General features: G+C 40.3%; 1 protein-coding gene across 1 annotated transcript; it reads left to right on the forward strand.

Annotated features, from left to right (window-relative positions):
- Positions 1-110: 110 nt before the first annotated feature.
- On the forward strand, positions 111-20,848 carry ATP6V1D (ATPase H+ transporting V1 subunit D). Its single transcript, XM_033187678.1, has 9 exons — positions 111-394; positions 6,988-7,105; positions 9,341-9,420; positions 10,914-10,981; positions 12,996-13,040; positions 14,578-14,681; positions 17,001-17,067; positions 18,219-18,297; positions 19,950-20,848. Exons 1-9 carry the CDS (start codon positions 354-356, stop codon positions 20,089-20,091), a joined length of 744 nt encoding a protein of 247 aa, XP_033043569.1. The 5' UTR covers positions 111-353; the 3' UTR covers positions 20,092-20,848.
- The last annotated feature ends 1,923 nt before the right edge of the window (positions 20,849-22,771 follow it).

The raw sequence follows: 22,771 nt of genomic DNA on the forward strand, positions 1-22,771 counted from the left end.
AAGGCGTGCAAGCTTCGCTCCTAGTCTTTGGCTGGGTACGTGCCGCGTATTGCGCAGCCTCAGGGAAGCTGGATGGGGAGGGGTTGGGAGGCGAACCGGAACTGAGGGATGGTTCCGCGGTGCGCGCGCCTAGACATCCGGGCAACGCCTCTGTTCTGTCCTCCCCCTTCCTCGTCTGTGACAACCGGAAGCGGAAGTAAAAATGGGTGTCCCTGCTGCCTCTTAGCAACGAGAGGGGTCAAGTGACACAACCAGCTGACTCCCGTAGAGGAAGTCACTGTGGAGGCCAGTTCTGGAGCTGTTGTAGCCTCGGTTGCCCGGCCGGGGACCCGAGCCGAACAGTTATCGTCAGAATGTCGGGCAAAGACCGAATTGAAATCTTTCCCTCGCGAATGTAAGTAAAGGAATGGGATGAGCCGCTTTCACAGGGTTAGGAACCCGGAGCGCGATCCCTTCAGACCCTGGGCCACAGTGAGGGTCCTTGTTTCTTGAGCTTTTCCCAGGCTCTTCTCTTGAGTCTAGGGCGAGGCTTCCTGACGGCCTCTTCGCACATTCTTCCTGAGTGAATCAGGCTGGATGGAGCGATCCCAGCCAGTAGGAAAAGGCGCCCGGCCGGCGGGCTTTTGTGGAGGTCCGCTGTCTTTATTCATTAATGGATTCATCCATTCCACATACCCTTACTGAGCCGGGCAGTGGATTTATATCATTGAACCGTCGCCACCTCTGCCCTCACAGAGCTCACAGTTTATGTAGCCAGACATTCGTCTGGAAAGGCCAAGGAGGTTTTAATAAATGCCCTGAGAAGGGACGTTTACTGAGGATATAGAAGAGGTCCCTAAGCCAAAGTGGGGATGGAATCGAATCGCCTTAGCATAGTCCTCGGATTCGATCTTGGATCCCCTTACTCATTTTCCAAGATCCCACTAAATGTCACCTGCTGTGAGAGGATATCCCTGTGTTTCTGAGGCGCAGCTTTTGCTCTCTCACCGCTGCACCTTGTTAAGACCTGTGTTAATACCAGTCATCACATTGTAAAGTAGATATTGGTTTATGTGTCTTTCTCTCCCACTAGACTGTGGACTCTCTCCAGGATGAAAGAGTGTCTTCACAATCCATAGAAGGTCCACAAAAAAATATTTCTTGAAAGAACTCATGCTTGGGAATACGCTCAGTTGTGGGCTACCTTTCTTTTGGGTCCTGAATTCTTTGTCAGGAAAGTGGCATATCGCTGTAGGTTTTTGGCTAGTTTGTAAAGAAAATTTTGACGTTTTCTCAAATGTGCCCAACAACTCTCTCCCTTTCTCCTCCTCATCCTGTTTATTTTTATTTATTTAGTTTGCTGTTTGTTTTAATAAGAGACAGGGTCTCGCTCTGTCTCCCAGGCTGGAGTGCAGTGGTGTGATCATAGCTCACTGCAGCCTCAAACTCCTGGGCTCAAGCGATCCTCCCGCCTCAGCCTCCCTGGCGGCTGGGATTATAGGTGGGAGCCACCGCGCCTGGCTTTCCCTTTTTCTTTACAGTGAGGAAGCAGAAAATCAGTTTTAACCCTGACATTTAGATCCTTTTATTGTGGTCCTATCTCTGTGGGGGTGTTGTGTTGTTTTTCCTCATTCTGTCCTTTCTCTGAGAGAATCTGAGGATGCTTAAAATAAAAGTTGCATTCAAACCTGAAGCCCAGATTTGTCTCTGCCAGGGTGACTACATAGCTCTTAATGAAATGAAGTTTTTAAATTTTTTACCTTCACCTATTGACTTTCTAATAGCTGTTTGCACTAAGTAGGCAGCAAGCTAGTTGTGGGGAAATAAAGATGAGGACTATCCTGGGGTAGTGGCAACTACAGAACTCCTAGCACGTGATGACTCAGTCAAAATTTATGCACTGAGAGACACCGACATTAGTTTATCTTCTAGCAGCCTAAGACCTGCCCATAGGGTGACCCCAGCCCCCCTCATTAAAATGCCTGCCTGAAAAAGCTCAAAGCTAGGAGGAGAATTTACTGTTTGTTCTAGTCAACACCTAATTGACAGACCCCTGTCCTTCCTTTTTTAGAGCATTTACGAAAAACAGGCTTACAATTGTGAATATGTTATCTCTTCCAACTCTGGTGTCCCTTCAGGTGTCTTAGAGAGCCATTTCTTTGATGTAATCATCAGAAGGGATAGGGCCTTTGTCTCCCAGTCTGTGTGGGAGGATAGAACAGTAACTTACTAATTGCCAGGTAGCATTGCGTTTACACTGACCAACCCTTTAAGTTTCTCTTCTCTGACTCTACTTGTGGCTGGCTTCCTGCCACTCCCTTACTTTCTTTTTAAAATGGCCAGTCACTCTGCACAAACGAGAATTGAGCTCAGCTCTTTCCCCTACTATCAGTGGTTTACTGAATAAAATCTGTTTTCACTGTTTTAACGAATGTCTGGCTGTTTATCTTTGACAGCAGTCAGAATAACTTTTTTGTTTTTAAAAAAGTTATTTCTTTTGGAAACTTTTACTTTGAGACTAAGAGGCAAAAATAGACGTCTTTGGGCTTAGGTAAGAAAAATAATAGGCTCATGAAGGTGAAAACTACTATTTGAAAGCCCTCAGCTTGCTGATTTAGAGGAAAATCAGGTGCAGGAAATAATCTCTTCTCTAAATATTTTCCCCATGGCTGGCAGCAGGCTTTTTGTCATGTAGTCAGATGTCTTTGATTCAGCTGGAAGAAAAGTCATCATCCTAGCTAAAGGTCAAACTTTTTGAGTAGGACTGAGCAGCTCTGAAACAAAGGAGCAAGTTTTAGAAGCCATAGGCTAGAAAACATTGGCAGCTTGTTTCACAGACAGTTCCATTCAACAACAGTATTATTCTGTGATGTTACTTTCACCCACTTTGGTACCACAGAAAGCAAAACAATTTTAGAGTGGAAGTAGAAGACGCATGAAAAATTTGGAGTCAACAGAAGTCCATTAAATCCAGGTTCTGCTACATATTAGCTGTCAGTGTGCAAGCTGCCCTTAGAGTTTCAGGATTAAAATTGCCCATTTCACAGAGATACCATTTCTTAGGAGGAAATTAAAATTAACATGGTAAATTCAATTTTATCAACCAGTTTACCTTTTACTATAAACTGACTGCTATATTTGATCCAGCTCTTTGAGCCCGAGTTCTAGTATTTACTGTCACCAATATAGTATGTTAAATGCACACATTGGGCTGCATAGCTCCTGCTCAGGCTGGAACCTAAACCAGCTTCACTTGGTAAGATCTCTTGTGAGGCCAGTCAGTGCAGAGTCAGCCAGTGATAATTGTTGTCTTTAAGGGGAGGCACACGGTTGGGGTACAGTGAACCTAGGTTGGAGCCTTAGTTTGAGCATTGGGAAAGTCAGTGGAATCAAAAATCTGGTTCAGGTTCCTGCCCTGCTTTTTCTTCACTGAGTAACTTTGAGAAAGTTGTTTTACTTTTTCTAAGCCTCATTTTTCTAATCTTTAATGTCTAAAGTCCCTTTCAGCTATAGAATTGTCTTAGTGATCTTAGCCCTATGGTAAAAGATTCCGGTATAATCTAAGAATTTGGCCAAATGGTATGTGTGTGTGTGTGTGTTTGTTGTTGTTGTTTTGAGACAGGATTTCACTCTGTCACCTAGGGTGGAGTGCAGTGACCTGATCTTGGCTCGCTGCAACCTCTGCCTGCTGGGTTCAAGTGATTTTTGTGCCTCAGACTCCCAAGTAGCCGGGACCACAGGGATGTGGCACCACACCCGGCTAATTTTTGTATTTGTTTGGTAGAGATGGGGTTTCACTATGTTGGCCAGGCTGGTCTCGAACTCCTGACCTCAAGTTATCCACCTGCCTCGGCCTCCCAAAGTGTTGATATTATAGGTGTGAGCCACTGCACCTGGTTTATTAGTACATGTGATTTTAAAACACCAGTCATATGAAATTGTATCCCCTTAAATCACTGTGTCTAGGTTAGGTTATACTGTGTCTAGGTTATACAATCTGTTGTTGAATTTTATTACCCAAACACTTGTTTTTTTGAGACCGAGTCTTGCTCTGTTGTCCAGGCTACAGTGCAGTGGCATGATCACAGCTCACTGCAGCCTCGACCTCCTGGGCTCAATCAGTCCTCTCACCTCAGTCTTCTTTGTATCTGGGACTGCAGGTGTGCCCTACCATGCCCAGGTAATTTTGGTATTTTTTTTGTAGAGACAGGTTTCACCATGTTGCCCAGGCTGGCCTTGAACTCCTGGACTCAAGCAATCTACCCACCTCAGCCTCCCAAAGTGCTGATTACAAGCATAAGCCACTGTACCACTTACCTTATTTAGAGCATTCTTCCTAAGATCCTCCAGGTACTTTTCATTAGCTCTTTTTCCACCTGAAATATTCTTTCCCCAGAACTTATAACTGGCTCCTTCGGCTATTCTAGTCTCTTAAGAGAGGCTGTTCCTGATCACCCAATCTAAAGTGAACACCATGTTTGCTTCTCTCACAATTCCTTATTTTAATTTTATTGTAGCATGTACAACTGCATGGCATGACATTTTGACATTTTATTTCTTTTCTTTCTTTCTTTCTTTCTTTTTTTTTTTTTTTTTTGAGACAGGGTCTTACTCTACAGCCTCAAACTGGGCTCTGCTTTTTTTCATTATTAAATTTTATCTGGCATATGGCAGCAAGAACAGAAATGTCAGTTTCTGCTTCACTTTGGTAATGGGGTTTCTGATGGGGAAAAATTGAAACAAGGAAGTGAGGAGACTTCAGTGTAAATTTAGCTTGTCACGTCTCAGGAATCTTATATATGTCATTTCATTTATTACCTAGAGTCTTTTACAAATTAATAAAATGATTGGTGTTAGGATCTTGATGATATCAAAACATGTTAATACCACATTTTTAATAGAAAATGTGGTAAATTATTGTGGTATATAAAATGCAGGCCAGGTGCAGTGGCTCATACCTGTAATCCCAGCATTTTGGGAGGCCAAGGTGGGCGGATCACCTGAGGTCAGGAGTTCAAGACCAGCCTGACCAACTTGGACAAACCCCGTCTCTACTAAAAACACAAAATTAGCCGGGCATGGTGGCACATGCCTGTAATCCCAGCTACTCGGGATGGTGAGGCAGGAGAATCGCTTGAACCCAGGAGGTGGAGGTTTCTGTGAGCTAAGATCCCGCCATTGCACCCTCCAGCCTGGGCAACAAGAGTGAAACTCCGCCTGAAAAAAAAAAAAATAATAAAATAAAAATAAAATAAAATGCAAAAGGTACAAAAGAGCATAGTAGTAAAACGTAAATCCATATTTTTCATCCAGTCCCATTTATCAAAGGTAACTCTTGCCAGTTTTTCTGAATCCTTTCTAGAACTATTCTCTGCATCTATATAAGCACATTTTTTCCTTATTTTGCATAAGACTGTTATATAGATAGCACATGCCTATATACCTTCGTCTTTTTTAATGACTGTATATCATTCCATCGCAGGTGAACTGTGATGTATTTAGCATTTAGCTTGTTTCTCCCTTTTGCTATTACCATAAGGCTGGAGTACCCATCTTTTAAACCTTGCACATGTTTTTGTACACATGTGGGGATAAATTTGTAGGATAAATTCCTCAAAGTGGAATTGTTGGTCTTGAAAATAATTGCATTTAAAATTTTGATATATATTAGTGGATAGATTTTTAAATCCTTAATATACCTCCAATGGAAACTAAAATGTAGATATTATTTTAACTTACAAATCAGATAAGTATTTAAACTATGTTGGCATCATAAAATAAGGCTCCTGATAATGTTTATTATGATTAATAAATATTCCAGATATTGATTCTAAAATTGTTTCTGTTGTAAATAAACTTTTCATTTATGGAACACTGATGGTAGAAATCTACATTATTGAAAAACCAGTTGTCTTAGTCCATTTTCTGCTGCTATAACAATACTTGAGACTGGGTAATTTATAAAGAAAAAAAATTTATTTGGTTCATGGTTCTGGAGGCTGAGAAGGGTGAGGGCCTTCTTGCTGTGTCATCCCATGGCAAAAGGCAAGAGGGTGAGAGAGAGATCAAGAAAGGGTCACACATGCCTTTTTTTTTTCTTCCAAAGGGAGAGGGTCAGGTGCAGTGGTTCATGCCCATAATCCCAGCACTTTGGGAAGCTGAGGCCTGGAGGATTGCATGAGACCAGGAGTTAGAGGCTGCAGTGAGCTATGATCACACCACTGCAATCCAGCCTGGGTGACAGAGCAAGACCCCGTCTCAAAAAATAAGGAGTCAGACCAGGCGTGGTGGCTCATGCCTGTAATTCCAGTACTTTGGGAGGCTGAGGTGAGAAGATCACTTAAAGGCAGGAATTCGAGATCAGCCTGGTCAATATGGTGAAACCTTGTCTCTACTAAAAATACAAAAAAATTAGCTGGACTTGGTGGCACACGCCTGTAGTTCCAGCTACTTGGGAGGCTGGGGCAGGAGAATCGCTTGAACCTGGGAGGTGGAGGTTGCAGTGAGTCAAGATCGTGCCATTGCGCTCCAGCCTGGGCCTCACAGTGAGACTCAGTCTCAAAAAAAAAAAAGGAGTCTTGCTACTATCTTTACCCATGCTGGACTTGGACTCCTGGGCTCAAGGGATCCTCCCACTTACACCTGTAGCTGGGATTACAGGTGTGCCCAGCTGAACTCACATTTATAACCAACCCACTCCTGCAATATGGAACCCAATCTTACCATAATGATATTAATCCACTCATGAAGGTCAGATCCCATGTGACACAGTCATCTCTTAACAGTCCCACCTCTCAACATTGTTGCATTGGAGATTGTTTCCAACACATGAAGATTGGGGACATATTCAAGCCATAGCATCAGTTAAACCTGTCAGCTACAAATTCTCTATATATTCTCACTCTCATCACATCAAAGGATGAAGGATAGTTTTAAAACTGGTGGGGAGGTTTTTTGTCTTTTAAACAATGAAAATAGATGTCTTTAACTTTGTTTATGTTTATATAGGGCACAGACCATCATGAAGGCTCGTTTAAAGGGAGCACAGACAGGTCGAAACCTCCTGAAGAAAAAATCTGATGCCTTAACTCTTCGATTTCGACAGATCCTAAAGAAGATAATAGAGGTAGAATGAACTTAGAATAGTATTCATTTTGGGAAAATCCAGCATGGCACTTAGCAATTTTTTTTGTGTGTGTTATTTTAATTAAATTTTTTCTTTCAAAAGTAAAAATATCATTATAAGTTTAACAAGTGTCAAATATCAAATAGTTCATTTAATAAAATCCAAACTCTTCAGTGTTGCATGTAAAGCTCCACTTGATCTGATTGGCCCCCTGCCTGCCTCTCTTACCTCATTCAGAGCGTTCTTCCTAAGGTCCTCCAGGTACTTTTCATTAGCTCTTTTTTCTGCCTGAAATACTGTTTCCCCAGAACTTATAACTGGATCCTTTGGCTCTTCCAGTCTCTTAAGAGAGGCTATTCCTGTTCACCCAATCTAAAGTGAACACCATGTTTGCTTCTTTCACAATTCCTTATTTTAATTTTGTTGTAGCATGTACTACTGCATGGCATGACATTTTCTTTCTTTTCTTTTTTTTTTTTTTTGAGACAGGGTCTTACTCTACGGCCTCAAACTGGGCTCCAGTGATCTTCTCACCTCAGCCTTTCAAGTAGCTGGAACTACAGGTGCATGCTACCATTCTCAGCTCATTTTTTTTATTTTTTATTTTTGGTAGAGACGAGGTCTCACTATGTTGCCAAGGCTGGTCTTTTTGACTCCTGGGCTCCAACAGTCTTTCCATCTTGGTCTTCCGAAGTGCTGAGTTTACAGTTTTTGTGTTTTATTTTTAAACCTGTATGTACTTAACAAAAGTATTTTCTATGAGTGCTGTTTTTATTTTTATTTTTTTAGTTTTTGTGGAGATGGGGTCTTGCTTTATTGTTCAGGGTGATCTCAAACACCTGGGCTCAAGTGATTCTTCCACCTCAGTCTTCCAAAGCATTGGGATTATAGGCATTAGCCACTGTGCCTGGCCCTGTACTACTTTTGATTATTTGTGAAGTTGAGGAGCTTTTCATGCGTACTGGCAATTTGATTTTCTTGGTAAATGTCTTTTTTTTTTGGTAGAGGTTCTATGTGTATTCTGCCTAATGTGTAAAATGTTAAAAATATTTTCTCCATGCCTTATCTTTTAACTTAAAAAAAAAAAAAAGTTAATACTAGGTGTGGTGACTCATGCCTGTAATCCCAACACTTTGGGAGGCAGAGGTGGGAGGATGGTTTGAGCCCAGGAATTTGAGACCAGCCTAGGCAACATAGCGAGACCTTGTCTCTACAAAAAAAAAAAAAAAAAGAAGAAGAAAATTAGCGGAGTATGGTGGCATGCACCTGTAGTCCCAGCTACTTGGGAGCCTGAGGCAGGAGGATTGCCTGAGCCTAGGAGTTTGAAGCTACAGTGAGCTATGGTTACACCACTGTACTCTAGCCCAGGCAACAAAGAGAGACCTTGTCTCAAAAAATAAAAAAAAAATTTAAAAAAGTTAAATTTTTTTTCCTTTGGTCAAATCTGTTAGTCTTTTTCTTTATATAGCTTCTGGGTTACACATAAGGCTTAGAAAAGACCTAAAATGATTAGGAAAAATGTTATGCCACATTTTCTTTGGTTACTTTACAGTTTTTTTCTTTAAACCTTTATCTTAATTATGTCTGAATTTTGGGGGCAGTATGATGTGAGGTAGGTAGCTTTATCATTTTGTAAGTGTGTAGACAGTTGCATGGTCTCTTTACTAAATTTCCATATAGACCTGGGGTTGTTTCTGAACCCTCTAGTCTATTTCATTGACTTAACTGTCCAATACCAGATGTATTAATATTTCCTTATTGTAGCTGTACCTTTTTAATACCTGGGAAGCCAACTCCCTACCCAGCTGACTCAGTTTTTCTTCTATTTCTGAAACATTATTGAATATTCTCAAACATTAAATATTCCAGATTACTTTAAAATTAATACACCATTAGGATTTTGACTACAACTGCAGTGAATTTAAGAGATTAGTTTGAGTAGATCAGCATGTACCCATTCAGGAGTAAAGTAGGTCCTTCAGTAAAGATTCAGTTTTCTGTTTTTCAGTGCATTTATTCTGTTTTAATTATAAAACTCATATTTGTAATATTGTTAGTGATCGTAACCGAAACTGTTAAAAATTGGAAATTTCTATTTGTTTTATCATTATCAAACCAATATTTACATGCACAGCCAGCATAAAATAATGATGGTTATTAAAGGAACATAATTATGATGGGATTTTTCCTTGTAAAAGGCTTGATTGAATCTGCTCGTGGTTTATGCTTTTCCAGACTAAAATGTTGATGGGCGAAGTGATGAGAGAAGCTGCCTTTTCACTAGCCGAAGCCAAGTTCACAGCAGGTGACTTCAGGTAAGGAGACTAAATGGGGTGTTTTGAAACAAAACAAAGTGATTTCAGGCTCATCATTTCATTTAAAAAATATTTTTAAATTTAGAAATAACCATCAAGGACAAATGATATAGTAATAATAAGGAAGAAATTCTTTTAACCCCATCACCTTAACTGCACTGTCATTCTCCACATGCATTCTTACATAGTTGCAGGCGCAGGATATTTAATATTTTAGAGTCCATTTTCATTTAACATTGTATCATAAACATTTTTCCTTATTTTCAACATGGCTGTATGATCTTTCTCAAGATGTATTTTTTTTCTCCTAATGCTGGATATGTGGGTTAATTCTCAGGGTTTTGGAATATTAGGGAAAGTGCAGTGAACATCTTTACACATATGTATTTTTGTTGCTACTGAATTATTAGGATAAATTTTTGAGAAGTGGATTATTTAAAAGGCATGAACTTCATGGCTTTGGTGACATCAGTAAATCCTTTACAAAGCATACAAAATGGCTTGCAAATGTGTTATGCCAATTTACATATGTTATGTAATTTTCCAAATCACACTGTGAGATAGGTAAGGCAAGCACTGTTATTCTCAGTTTTAATCAAATGCCTTCCTGAGGTCACTTGGCTAATTAGGGGCAGAGGCAGAAGTTGTTTTCAAGGTTTCTGATTTTAGTCTTTTCCTGATGACATGATGCCTATTATCTAGGAGCTTTCACTGCTCTTGGGCCTTAATAAGGCCCTTTGAAGTGGTAGGCTTTAATTTTTGCCAGTGCTGGCAAGATCACAGCTTGCATTAAATTTTCTAGCAGAGGGTGGAGATCAATAGTGTATAAGTGGTATGTGAGTGTTTTAGGGTGGTTATGGGAAAGACACTTTCTATAATATTTATTTTTGTTTTGTTTTGAGACTGGGTTATGAGACTGGCTAAGTTTTGGATTTTTGGGTTTCGCTACATTGCCCAGGCTGGTTTTGAACTCCTGATCTCAAATAATCCTCCTGCCTCGGTCTCCCAAAGTGCTGGGATTACAGGTGTGAGCTATCGCACCCTGCCAGGAAGGCACTTTCTGGTAACATTTGAGAAGTCACACAAAGCCAGATGCAAGATGTTTCCAGGGTAAAGGAACTGAACGCCAGCTTAATCAATTCAACGGGAAACCTAGGAAGAAGCTTTCTCCATCTTACACTAGTAGAAGAACTCTTACAGTTATATCCATGTGGCACACCTCTGACTGAAAACATAAGCAATCCACGAACTTTAAAATCATTCTTTGTTGTGGTCTTACTGCTAATGTTTTGAATATTGTTCATTCTCTGCTTTCAGAGGCCCTCCTCTGGCAGTAATGACTTTTCTCCTTTTTTGGAAAAACGACAGTTATCAAAACATACTTAATTGTGACATCTCACTCTTGGTCTCATTTAATGTAAAACTATCCAGTGGGTCCCTATAGGTTTATTTCTAAAGAGTCTGCTAAATAAAGGCTTTCTCTTTTTCTGCAGCACTACAGTTATCCAAAATGTAAATAAAGCCCAAGTGAAGATTCGAGCGAAGAAAGATAATGTAGCAGGTAACGTTTCAACCTTTTAGAAATCCTTTGGGGAGAAAAGAGGTGACATTTTAAAATTAACCTATTTATACAGCAAGATCTTAATGTCCTAGTTTCTTCCTTCTACTTAGAACAAGTTGATTGGCTTTACATGTTAAAATCATCAACAACCAGGTTTCTAATTAGTGAAGATAATTTGACCTTTGTATAGAAGTAAACACTTAAGAAGGCAGGGTCCAGCCAGGCACGGTGGCTCATGTCTGTAATCCCAGCACTTTGGGAGGCCGAGGTGGGCGGATCATAAGGTCAAGGAATTTGAGACCAGCTTGGCTAACATGGTGAAACCCCGTCTCTACTAATAATACAAAAATTAGCCAGACGTGGTGGCATGCACCTGTAGTCCCAGCTACTTGGGAGGCTGAGGCAGGAGAATCGCTTGAACCCAGGAAGCAGAGGTTGCAGTGAGCTGAGATTGCACCACTGCACTCCATCCTGGGCGACAGAGTGAGACTTTATCTAAAAATAAAAAATAAAAAATAAAGAAGGCAGGTTCTGCTAGATGTGGTGGCTCACACCTGTAATCCCAGCACTTTGGGAGGCTGAGATGGGTGGATCACCTGAGGTCAGGAGTTTGAGACCAGCCTGGCCAAGGTGAAACCCCATCTTTACCAAAAAATACAAAAATTAGGTTGGGCATAGTGGCTCACACTTGTAATCCCAGCACTTTGGGAAGCTGAGACAGGTGGATTACTTGAGGTCAGGAGTTCAAGACCAGCCTGGCTAACATGGTGAAACCCCATCTATACCAAAAAATACAAAAATTAGGCTGGGTGTGGTGGCTCACACCTGTAATCCCAGCACTTTGGGAAGCCGAGGTGGGCGGATAACCTGAGGTCAGGAGTTCAAGACCAGCCTGACTAATATGGAGAAATTCTGTCTCTACTAAAAATACAAAATTAGCCGAATGTGGTAGCACATGCCTGTAATCCCAGCTACTCGAGAGGCTGAGGCAGGCGAATCACTTGGACCTAGGAGGCAGAGGTTGTGGTGAGCTGAGATTGCGCCATTGCACTCCAGCCCAGGCAACAAGAGCGAAACTCGTCTTAAAAAAAAAAAAAAATTAGCTGGGCATGGTATGTGCCTGTTGTCCCAGCTACTCAGGAGGCTGAGGTGGGAGAATCACTTGACCCCAGGAGGCGGTGGTTGCAGTGAGCTGAAGACCACACCACTGCACTGCAGCCTGGGCGACAGAGTGAGACTCTGTCTCAAAAAAAAAAAAAAAAAAAAAAAAAAAAAAAGGCAAGTTCCTAACTTCATTAATTGAAACGAATTACAATTCCAGACTTAAGCTCTTGATTTTTGAGTTCGCTAAAAAGAAACACAGAAAACAGTGATTAAGAAACAGAACTTAGGCCGGGCGCGGTGGCTCAAGCCTGTAATCCCAGCACTTTGGGAGGCCGAGGCGGGTGGATCACCAGGTCAGGAGATCGAGACCCTCCTGGCTAACACGGTGAAACCCCGTCTCTACTAAAAATACAAAAAAAACTAGCCGGGCGCGGTGGCGGGCGCCTGTAGTCCCAGCTACTCCGAGGCTGAGGCGGGAGAATGGCGGGAACCCGGGAGGCGGAGCTTGCAGTGAGCCAAGATCGCGCCACTGCACTCCAGCCTGGGCGACACAGCGAGACTCCGTCTCAAAAAAAAAAAAAAGAAACAGAACTTAGGCCAGGCGCAGTGGCTCATGCCTGTAATCCCAGCATTTTGGGAGGTTGATCACCTGAGGTCGGGAGTTCGAGACCCATCTTAACAACATGGAGAAACCTCGTCTCTACTAAAAATACAAAATTAGCCGGGTGTGGTGGTACATGCCTGTAATCCCACCTACTCAGGGGGCTGAGGCAGGAGAATTGCTTGAACCTGGGAGGCAGAGGTTGCGGTGAGGCGAGATCACACCATTGCACTCCAGCCTTGGCAAAAACAACAACAACAAAAAGAACTTAAAGGTTTGTGAATCCATATATGCTTCTATGTTTAACAGGTGTTACTTTGCCAGTATTTGAACATTACCATGAAGGAACTGACAGTAAGTGTGAAACTTTTTATATTACTTTGTGTCTCTGGGATTTCCTGTTTCCTCTTTAAATGAACTAAGTTCTGGAAAATGGTGCTAGATGTTGAGAGGTTCCTGAGTTAGAAATCCTCTGATATAGTGAGGACAATACTTGATCAGTTAATCAAAAGGTCTTAAGGCCAGGCACAATGGCTCATGCCTGTAATCCTGGCACTTTGGGAGGCTAAGGCAGGCAAATACCCGTCTCTACAAAAAATACAAAAAATCAGCCGGGTGTGGTAGCACGTGCCTGTAGTTTCAGCTACTTTGGGGGCTGAGGAGGGCGGACTGCTTGAACTGGGGAGGTAGTTGCAGTGAGTTCTGATCATGCCACTGCACTCCAGCCTGGGCAACAGAGCAAAACCTTGTCTCAAAAAAAAAAAAAAAAGGTCTTATGCTAGGAAGTCATAAAACACTGTACATATCTTAAAATACTTCAGTATTTTATCAGAAATATATCAATGTAGAATCATTTGCTATTTAAAAATATAAGGCCTTTTGAGTATGAATTCACTGATTAGACTTCTGTGTTGTCTTTCTGCGTATCCTACACCCACAATGCACTGCTTATAATTCCCAGTTTGGGTCTCTTTAAAGTCAAATAAGATCTTAGACAGTATGATGCAACCTGAATGCGGATTCTTTCTAGATTTTTATAGCCCACTCCCACTTTTTAAATAACTGTCTTATTCATTCCATTCCTAATTTGACAGCATATTTTCTTTCCAAAGTAAAGTATTAACTTTTTTGATAGAAACAATATTCTTGGCCAGCCTCAGTGGCTCAAACCTGTAATCTCAGCACTTCGGGAGGCTGAGGCAGGCGGATTGCCTTAGCCCAGGAGTTTGAGACCAGCCTGGGCAACATGGTGAAACCCCGTCTCTATCCAAAAAGTTACAAAAATTAGCTGGACCTGGTGGCAAGTGCCTGTGGTCCCAGCTACTCGGGAGGCTGAGGTGGAAGGATTGCTTGAGCCTGAGAAGTGGAGCTTACAGTGAGCTGAGATTGCGCCACTGCACTCCAGCCTGGGTGGCAGAGTGAGACCCTATCTCAATAAATACATAAATAAACAATATTCTTTCTTTTGGCACTCATATTTCCTTGTTTCATGTAATATTTAATTAAATCATATAGAATATTAAGTATGTTTCACACGAAGAAGTAGAGCATTCTAGAGAGTCACCTGTTCACAGAGTGTCATTGTACTCTGGGCATCAGGCAATATGATTTTCAAAGGGAATAACGGGCATCAAGCTAGTGAAGTGAAGGTTAGTTAAAAGCTTCTCTTCTAGTTATATTTAGAATAGTATTCTTGTGGAAAACTGTATTTAGTTGCATGCTCCTATAGTGTTTGGGGAGTGAGATAGGTACTTCATGTTTACATTCAATGAAGATTAGTGAATTTGTCTTTCCATATTTGTTATTATTCTGAATTATCTCCTTTTGGGAAATTTTATAGGGAAGATTATTTACTCTCTAATTACAAATGTTGTCTGACTGGTTCTTTCAGGTTATGAACTGACTGGTTTAGCCAGAGGTGGGGAACAGTTGGCTAAATTAAAGAGGAATTATGCCAAAGCAGTGGAATTACTGGTGGAACTAGCTTCGCTGCAGGTAAGTAGCAAAGGACCTGGAGAACTCTTGCAGTTTGATTTCTAGCAGTCAAGTGGAGGAGAGTCAGGTCTTGAGTCAGCATAACTGTGCTTTGTACTTTCAACTGTTCCCATGATCCTATGTAAAACAAACATAATATTTTGATTTCTGAAGTGATGGCTTTTGTACCATTGTCCCTACTTTTAAAGATTTATTTATTTTTTTTTTGAGATGGAATTTTAATCTTGTTGATCAGGCTGGAGTGCAATGGCGTGACCTCGGCTCACTGCAAACCTCTGCCTCCTGGGTTCAAGCTATTCTCCTGCCTCAGCCTTCCAAATAGCTGGGATTACAGGCATGGGCCACCATGCCTGGCTAACTTTTGTATTTTTAGTAGAGACGGGGTTTCACCGTGTTGGTCAGGCTGGTCTCAAACTCCTGACCTCAGGCGATCCACCCGCCTCGGCCTCCCAAAGTGCTGGGATTACAGGCATGAGCCACTGTGCCTGGCCCCTACTTTTTTTAATTTAAAAAATTATTTATTTTTCGAGATGGAGGTCTCACTTTGTCACCCAGGCTGGAGTGCAGTGGCATAATCTCAGCTCACTGTAGCCTCAACCTCCTGGGCTTAAGTGATCCGCCCACCTCAGCCTTCTGTGTAGCTGGGACTATAGGCATGCTGCACCACACCCAGCTAATTTTTGTATTTTTGGAGAGATGGGGTTTCACCATGTCGTCCAGGCTGGTCTCAAACTCCTGGGCTCAAGTAATCAGCCCGCCTCGTCCTCCCAAAGTCCTGGGATTATAGGTATGAGCCACCACACTCGGCCCCTACTTGTTATTATTAACAAAATGAATGTGCTATGGTACACTCTTATTTTTTTTGTTTTTGTTTTTTTCTTTGAGACAGAGTCTTGCTCTGTTGCCCAAGCTGGAGTGCAGTGTTACGATCTTGGCTAACTGTAGCCTGGATCTCCTGGGCTCAAGCAGTCCTCCCGCCTCAGCCTCCCAAGTAGCTGGGACTACAAGTTTGTGCCACCTTGTCTGGATAATTTTTTTGAATTTTTTAGTTGAAATGAGGTCTTGCTATATTGCCCAGGCTGGTCTCAAACTCCTGGCCTCAAGAAATCCTGCCATCTCAGCCTCCCAAAGTGCTGGAATTACAAGTGTGAGCCACCTCACCCAGCCCAGTTTCACTCTTTGCTAAGTGAGAACAGCAAGTTGATACTAGATTTAAATGTAAATGTAAATAAACATTTTGTGTATGGAAGGCCATTTTTTCCCCTATGTGGCTAGTTAGTATATATCTAGGTTATTAGTGCTTGATTCTTTCTTGTCATTTTTATGTTGTTATTTAGGTGAGATGGTAGTAAACAAATTATAATAGTGTCAACTCAAGTAAAGCCTGTTGAAGCAGAAATGATTTGATAAAGGTTTATTGAAAGCCAAATGTGAGGACTGACCCGGAAAGACACCAACAAAGTTGTGTGTGTTCTAGAGTCTGCTACAAGTTGGAAGGCTTTTATGGGAAAGTTTAGGAGAAGGGAGGACGACTCATACGCGAGTTGTCCTTTTCATTGGAGAGTACAATACAGAGGTCACAATCATTGGCTACAGATTGCAAATACAAGCTAAAATGTTCTACATGCAAGTAAATCATGAAGTAAAACTTCATGATTCAGAAATAAATCAGTGTCATTTTCAGCATCAGTAGGTTGCATATTAATCAGTATGTCAACAGTCTGAGAAACAAGATTTCCTTACTCAGGGACAGGATATAAACCATGAATCATGAGTTCTTTCAACCTGCCCAGGCAGGTTAATTTGGAAACCTACCAAATGTGACATGTAGGTTATCAATAGCATGGAAATAGCGTTAGCCCTTTGGAAATCTCACAAGAATTTTGTTTTTGTTTTGTTGTGAAGAGACAGGGTCTTAATGTGTCACCCAAGCTGGAGTACAGTGGCAGTCATAGCTCACTGCAGCCTCAAACGATCCTCCCACTGCAGACTACCAAGTAGCTGGGACTACAGGTGCATGCTACTACACCCAGCTAATTTTTAAAATTTATTTCTTGTAGAGGCAAGGTCTCATTGCGTTGCCCAGGCTGGTCTTGAACTCCCAGCTTCAAGTGATTCTCCCACCTCAGCCTCCCAAAGTGTTGGGGTCATAGGTGTGAGCCAAGCACCCAGCCTAAGAATTTTGTTTTTTAAGCATGCTGAAAAGAAGTTGTCTTGGTTCTCAAGTGTTTTCTACAAGTGCAGTCTTAGTGGAGTCAAGTGATCAGGGAATGATTGGGAAGACTTTGTGCTTACATTATTAATTTGTTCTTACTTTAGACTTCTTTTGTTACTTTGGATGAAGCTATTAAGATAACCAACAGGCGTGTAAATGCCATTGAACATGGTGAGTATAGGTACTCTGAGGTGCTTTGTCACTTGTCCATACCCCCCACTTGTCATGAAACTGCTAGGATTCAGGCACTGTACTGAAGACTGAAAGGTGAGTAAGATGCTGCCCCTGCCTGCAGGGCAAAGACAGAAGTGTGTCCATAGTACAAAAAAGTGTTATGAAGTGTTCTGATAGAAGTGCTTGTATGATCTGCAGGAGTTACACACATAGGAAAGTGGTGACTTAAAAATTATGGAATGTTTTCTTCATTTCCAGTTATTCATGCTGTTATTTAAGGGTAGGAATATTTCTCAAGATCCTTAGTGTTTTCTTTAGTTCTAATGGTTGAGTGATGTTAACTTTTTGAGTACATTAAATATTTAACTTTAAATCACTATAAGCCATTCTCCTTGATTTCTAAAAAAATTTCCTATTTTATGCACTTATTTTCCATCTTTTTTTTTTACTATTTAAAAAATATGACTGCTTAGTGTTGACAGTGCTTTTTGCTCAATAAACTTAGTTTTTATTAAAGAAACACTCAATTTTAGGTAAGAAAGCAAAATTTGAAGTAAAGAAATTCCTTTGCTTGGGGCTGTATTAATGTTAGAAAGTTATCTCATTTTTAAAAAAACTTTTTTGAGTGCTTGCTAGTGCCAGACCTTGTACATGAAAGTGGAAGCAAAAAAAAAAAAGGATAATTTGTAGTTCTCACCCTGAGAGTTCACATTCTAGAAGCAGAATAGGTAAACTCTATGTAAAGTCAAACCTAATGACATAAACTCAAAATCGAGCATTCTCTCTGCTCAATTTTTTAACAGTTGATTGCTACTATATTTAAAATAACATCTGTGCTTCAATGTTATATATTCATAGAATTCAGCACATTCAGTGTTATATTTGTTATGGTCCCATAGGTTATCTGTGCATAGAAAAGATACTAGAAGGGTATACACCAACATGTTTACAGTAGTTACTCTTTTGGATATTCGGATTATACTCCATTTTATTTTTTTCTTTGTGTTTTTATTTTCCAAGTTCTCTGCATTAAATGCACATTAATTTTACAATTAGGAAAAAATAACTGGTTATTCAAATGAGCACTGATAATTTGCAAAAAGGCGTTTGAAGTTCTCACACATATTATTATTTTTTTTTAACTCTAGTTATCATTCCCCGGATTGAACGTACTCTTGCTTATATCATCACAGAGCTGGATGAGAGAGAGCGAGAAGAGTTTTATAGGTTTGTTGAAATTGACAGTTATTGATCATTTTTTGTTTTCCATATTCCAAAGGCTCTATTTGCTGAATGACTTGTTGGTTTATGTTCTTTAGAATTAGCACAGCTTCTGTTTTATTTTGATAAATAAGAAGCATGAAATACTACCAAAAGTTGTGGAAGCAAATCTGTCAAATTTCACATGTACCTATAACATGGCATTTCCAAAAACTTAGGCCTTTCAGAGAAACTATTTAGACTTAATTTTTAAAAATATATACGTTTTAAGATAGTCAAATGCAGTAGTGAAAAGTGGGGAAAGAGTAGAACAAGGAGTTTGATCTGTAACTGATTGTGAATAATAGAGATAACTCACTACCTTCGGACCAGCCAAGACTCAATTATTCTTTTTTTAATTATTATTTTTTTGTATGTGTGAGACAGAGTCTGGCTCTGTCACCCAGGCTGGAGTGCAATGGTGATCTCGGCTCATGTGCCACCATGCCTTAATTTTTTTGTACTTTTAGTAGAGATGGGGTTTCACCATGTTGGCCAGGCTGGTCTCAAAACTCCTGGCCTCAAGCAGTCCACCCGCCTCAGCCTCCCAAAGTGCTAGGATTACAGGCATGAGCCACTATGCCTGGCTCTTGATTATTCTTTAAAATGAAATGATGATTTAGATTGGGTGTCTCCTACATAAAAACTGAGAGAAGAAACTAGAATTAAGCTGTTATTCAACAAATATGTATTTCATGTTGAATATGTTAAGGAGAAGGTATAAAGCACCTGGAGGCATTACCAAATAGTATATACATCATGCCATTAGAGAATTAGCACAGCACTTGGGGAGAAATTATGCATGTCCATGAATTGATTATGAACATTTAGAGTCAACAGGGATAAATACTAAACTGGTGGTATACAGGGGTCTATATACTCAGTTCAGAGAAATGGGAGGTAGGTGAAGGCAGGAGTATTTAGGAAAGACATGGGAGGTCTTAGATCTGGAGTTACCATCTAATTATGGTTTATAATCTTAATTATCAAAGGTTAGTTTCTGTCCTTCCATGATACTCAGGGTTGTGTTGAGCCAAAATTTAAAAAAATGCCTGAATGCTCAAAATCTGTTCCATTAGAGAATGGATTTCAAAATTTAACCTACTAAAGGCTTCTAGGCCAGGCTCGGTGGCTCACGCATGTAATCCCAGCACTTTGGGAGGCCGAGGCGGGTGGATCACAAGGTCAGGAGTTCAAGACCAGCCTGGCCAAGATGGTGAAACCCCCCCCGTCTCTACTAAAAATAAAAAAAAATTATCCAGGCGTGGTGGCATGCACCTGTAATCCCAGCTACTTGGGAGGCTGAGGCAAGGAATTGCTTGAACCCAGAGGTGGAGGTTACAGTGAGCCAAGATTGTCACCCTGGGCGACAGAGTGAGACTCCGTCTCAAAAAAAAAAAAAAAAGGCTTCTATCTCAGGTTAAACCAGTTATTAGCTTAAAATTATGTATTTTTAAAAAAGGGTTATAAATAAATTACTGAAAATGAAATTAGTAAAAGTACGAAGTTTTTTTTCTAGGTATAGGTGTTTATTATCCTTGTTACAAAACTAAAAGAAATCAAATCTACTTAATATTGAAACAGTGTTTAAAAAATGCACCCCCACCTGTATTTTATAGGTTAAAGAAAATACAGGAGAAGAAAAAGATTCTAAAGGAAAAATCTGAGAAGGATTTGGAACAAAGGAGAGCAGCTGGAGAGGTGTTGGAACCTGCTAATCTTCTAGCTGAAGAGAAGGATGAGGATCTTCTGTTTGAATAATCTTTCCTTTTCTGGTTCTTTTAGAAACCCTAACATTGGCTTCATTTTAATTCATAGTGTGTAGGTTTGATTTGTCTGGCTATTTATTTTTTGGCCTAAGAATTTCACTGGTTGTAAAATTTACCTGGATGTCTGTTTATGGGATTACTTTTGCAGAATCATAATTTAGCAACCATTTATCATGGATGAAAGAGATCTGTAAAACCTGCCCAGGAACTTAAAGAATTTACTCTGAAGCGTTATCCTACTCCATTTACATCTGTGTTACACGTGCTGTGCTTACCAAGCATATTAGGAAATACCTCTTAGGAAGCATTAGTGGTCTCAGGCCAATTACTGTGGAGCAGCTTTCATTCCTACCCTCTTGCAAACCTTGGCACTGTTGTCTGAAATTGCTGCAGCCATTCTTGTGTTACCATGGTACTTCTCAAACTTTGTGAAAACCTGCACTTTTCCTTGCATGACAGGTCCCTGTCTTGTCTGTCATGGGAGCAGTTCTGCCAATTTAAATGTGACTGTGGTATAAATGTATAAACAGAGTAAAATGATTTAAAAATAAGTCATTCAATTTTTATTAATTTACTGTTAAGTCATGTTCTCATGCTTAGATCAGTAGTGTCAGCCAGAGCTTTCTCTGCAAACATGTAGGAAGTGAGTAGCCATTTTCCCCCCTCCATGTATTAGAGTTTTACAAAAAGGCTTACTTTGAGACAACTGTTGCATTTTAGGGTACTAATAAATGATTGTCGGTGAGTTATGAGGGCATTATAATACCTCCTTATTTGCTAATCTAAGAAAAATAACTGGTTCCCATTTTAGAGTAAGAAATAAGGTAACTTTTTACTATGTATAAGTGATAAAAATTTGTTTTCATTTATGAAGATGAAGCATTTGGCCACATCAGGTGTCTGAGGTTTTTAGTACTGTTTGATTTGGCATGAGCCATCCATGATTACTCAGTCTTCTTGCAACCAGTTCCAGGCATTTTTGACATGATTGGCCATGTTTAGTTCTGAAATTGTGACACTATCTTTATGAATACTGTATTTTAATCAAGTGACATCACAGTCTAGGTAGTTTTTCTTTTTTTTTTTTTGGAAACAGTCTCATTCTGTAGCCCAGGCTGGAGTGCAGTGGCAGTGACGTTGGTTCACTGCAATGTCCACCTACTCAGTTCAAGAGATTCTCCTGCCTCAGTCTCCCAAGTAGTTGGGATTATAGTTGTGCGCCACCATGCGCAGCTAATTTTTGCATTTTTAGTGGAGATGGGGTTTCACCATGTTGGCCAGGCTGGTCTCGAACTGACCTCAAGTGATCTGCCCGCCTCGGGCTCCCAAAGTGCTGAGATTACAGGCATAAACCACTGTGCCTAGGTGGTTTATGTTTTACATAAAGTTTTTACTAGGCAGTTTTAAAGTATTAAATGATTTTGCAAGCATTTAACATCTATAAAATAGCAGGTCTTAGTTATGTGCCAGGCACTGTTATTAAGTATTTTGTTTATATTACTTCATTACAATAACCATAAGAGGCACATATTAACCCCCTATTTTACAGAGGAAAAACTGGAGACACAGGAAATTTGAGTAATTAGTCAAGTTAAAAAGCTAGAAAGTAGAAAATTCAGAATTTAAGTCTAAGCAGTCTACTTTCAGAGTTTTTACACTTTAACTTTTCCTTTCTGTTTCATCTGTATTTCAAACTTTGGGTATTTAAAGACATTGGGACTGTTCTGGAGAAGCTGATATTTAGGAAATCTGGTTGGGGCTCACAATAAAATCTTAGGTTCAGTGTAAATTCAGTAATGACTGGAAAACCAACAACTCAGTTCCCAAGTACTTTAAAAACAGGTAACTGTTTAACATTTCGTCTTCCCAACATCCTGCTGAACTGTAAATTCTACCATCACCATTTTGCAGATGAGGAAATTGAGGCTTTGATAAGTCAAAGAGCACAGCTGGAATGCAAGTCAAGTATGATTTGATTTAATTTGATCTTTACATTTTAAGCATTATGTACTGCCTTTCTAGGAGGCAAAAATTAGTTTGAAGTAGGGATCCAGATTAGTGGTTTTCCACATTTAGGTAAATTCAATATTCACCTTAAAGCAACAAGCCAAAGGACCCTAGATTTCTCCTGTGGCTTCTTAAAGCCCTGGAATGTACTGGTCTTAGTTAAAATGCCTACAAAAGTGCAGATGATTTTAGTTTAGCATTTGTTAAAAAAAAATCGAGAAAACAACGGACCCATAATTTGTTGTGTGGTGTCAGTTATCTGAAATGGGAAGAATGTAGATCAGGAATAGGAATGGAAAGCTGAACTGCAGTGGCAGGTGTATATATGTAAGAAACTTTTTGTTGGCGTATGATTTATGACCTTTGGGAGATGTATAGCAGAAAAAAAGAAATGAAGAGAAACAAAGTATGTTATATATTTGCCAACAATTCACATGCTGCCTCAGTGTCCTCAAATCCCAGGCTGCACATAAGGTCCATTTGCCTTGTTACATAACTCCTTCTCCTTTCAGAAAACTTCCAAGTTCACAGCCTTGAGTTGTCCATCTTTAATACACTTAGTTGTTGGTTTTAATAATTAAGGAAACAGGACCTACCTATATCTGTGCCAACAGGGGGCACTACCCCACTGTAAAGAACAAATCAAAAGGTGTTTTGTGTTGTAC

This window comes from Trachypithecus francoisi, unplaced genomic scaffold (assembly GCF_009764315.1).
Source record: "Trachypithecus francoisi isolate TF-2019V2 unplaced genomic scaffold, Tfra_2.0 Lachesis_group3, whole genome shotgun sequence".
NCBI classification, from domain to species: domain Eukaryota; kingdom Metazoa; phylum Chordata; class Mammalia; order Primates; family Cercopithecidae; genus Trachypithecus; species Trachypithecus francoisi.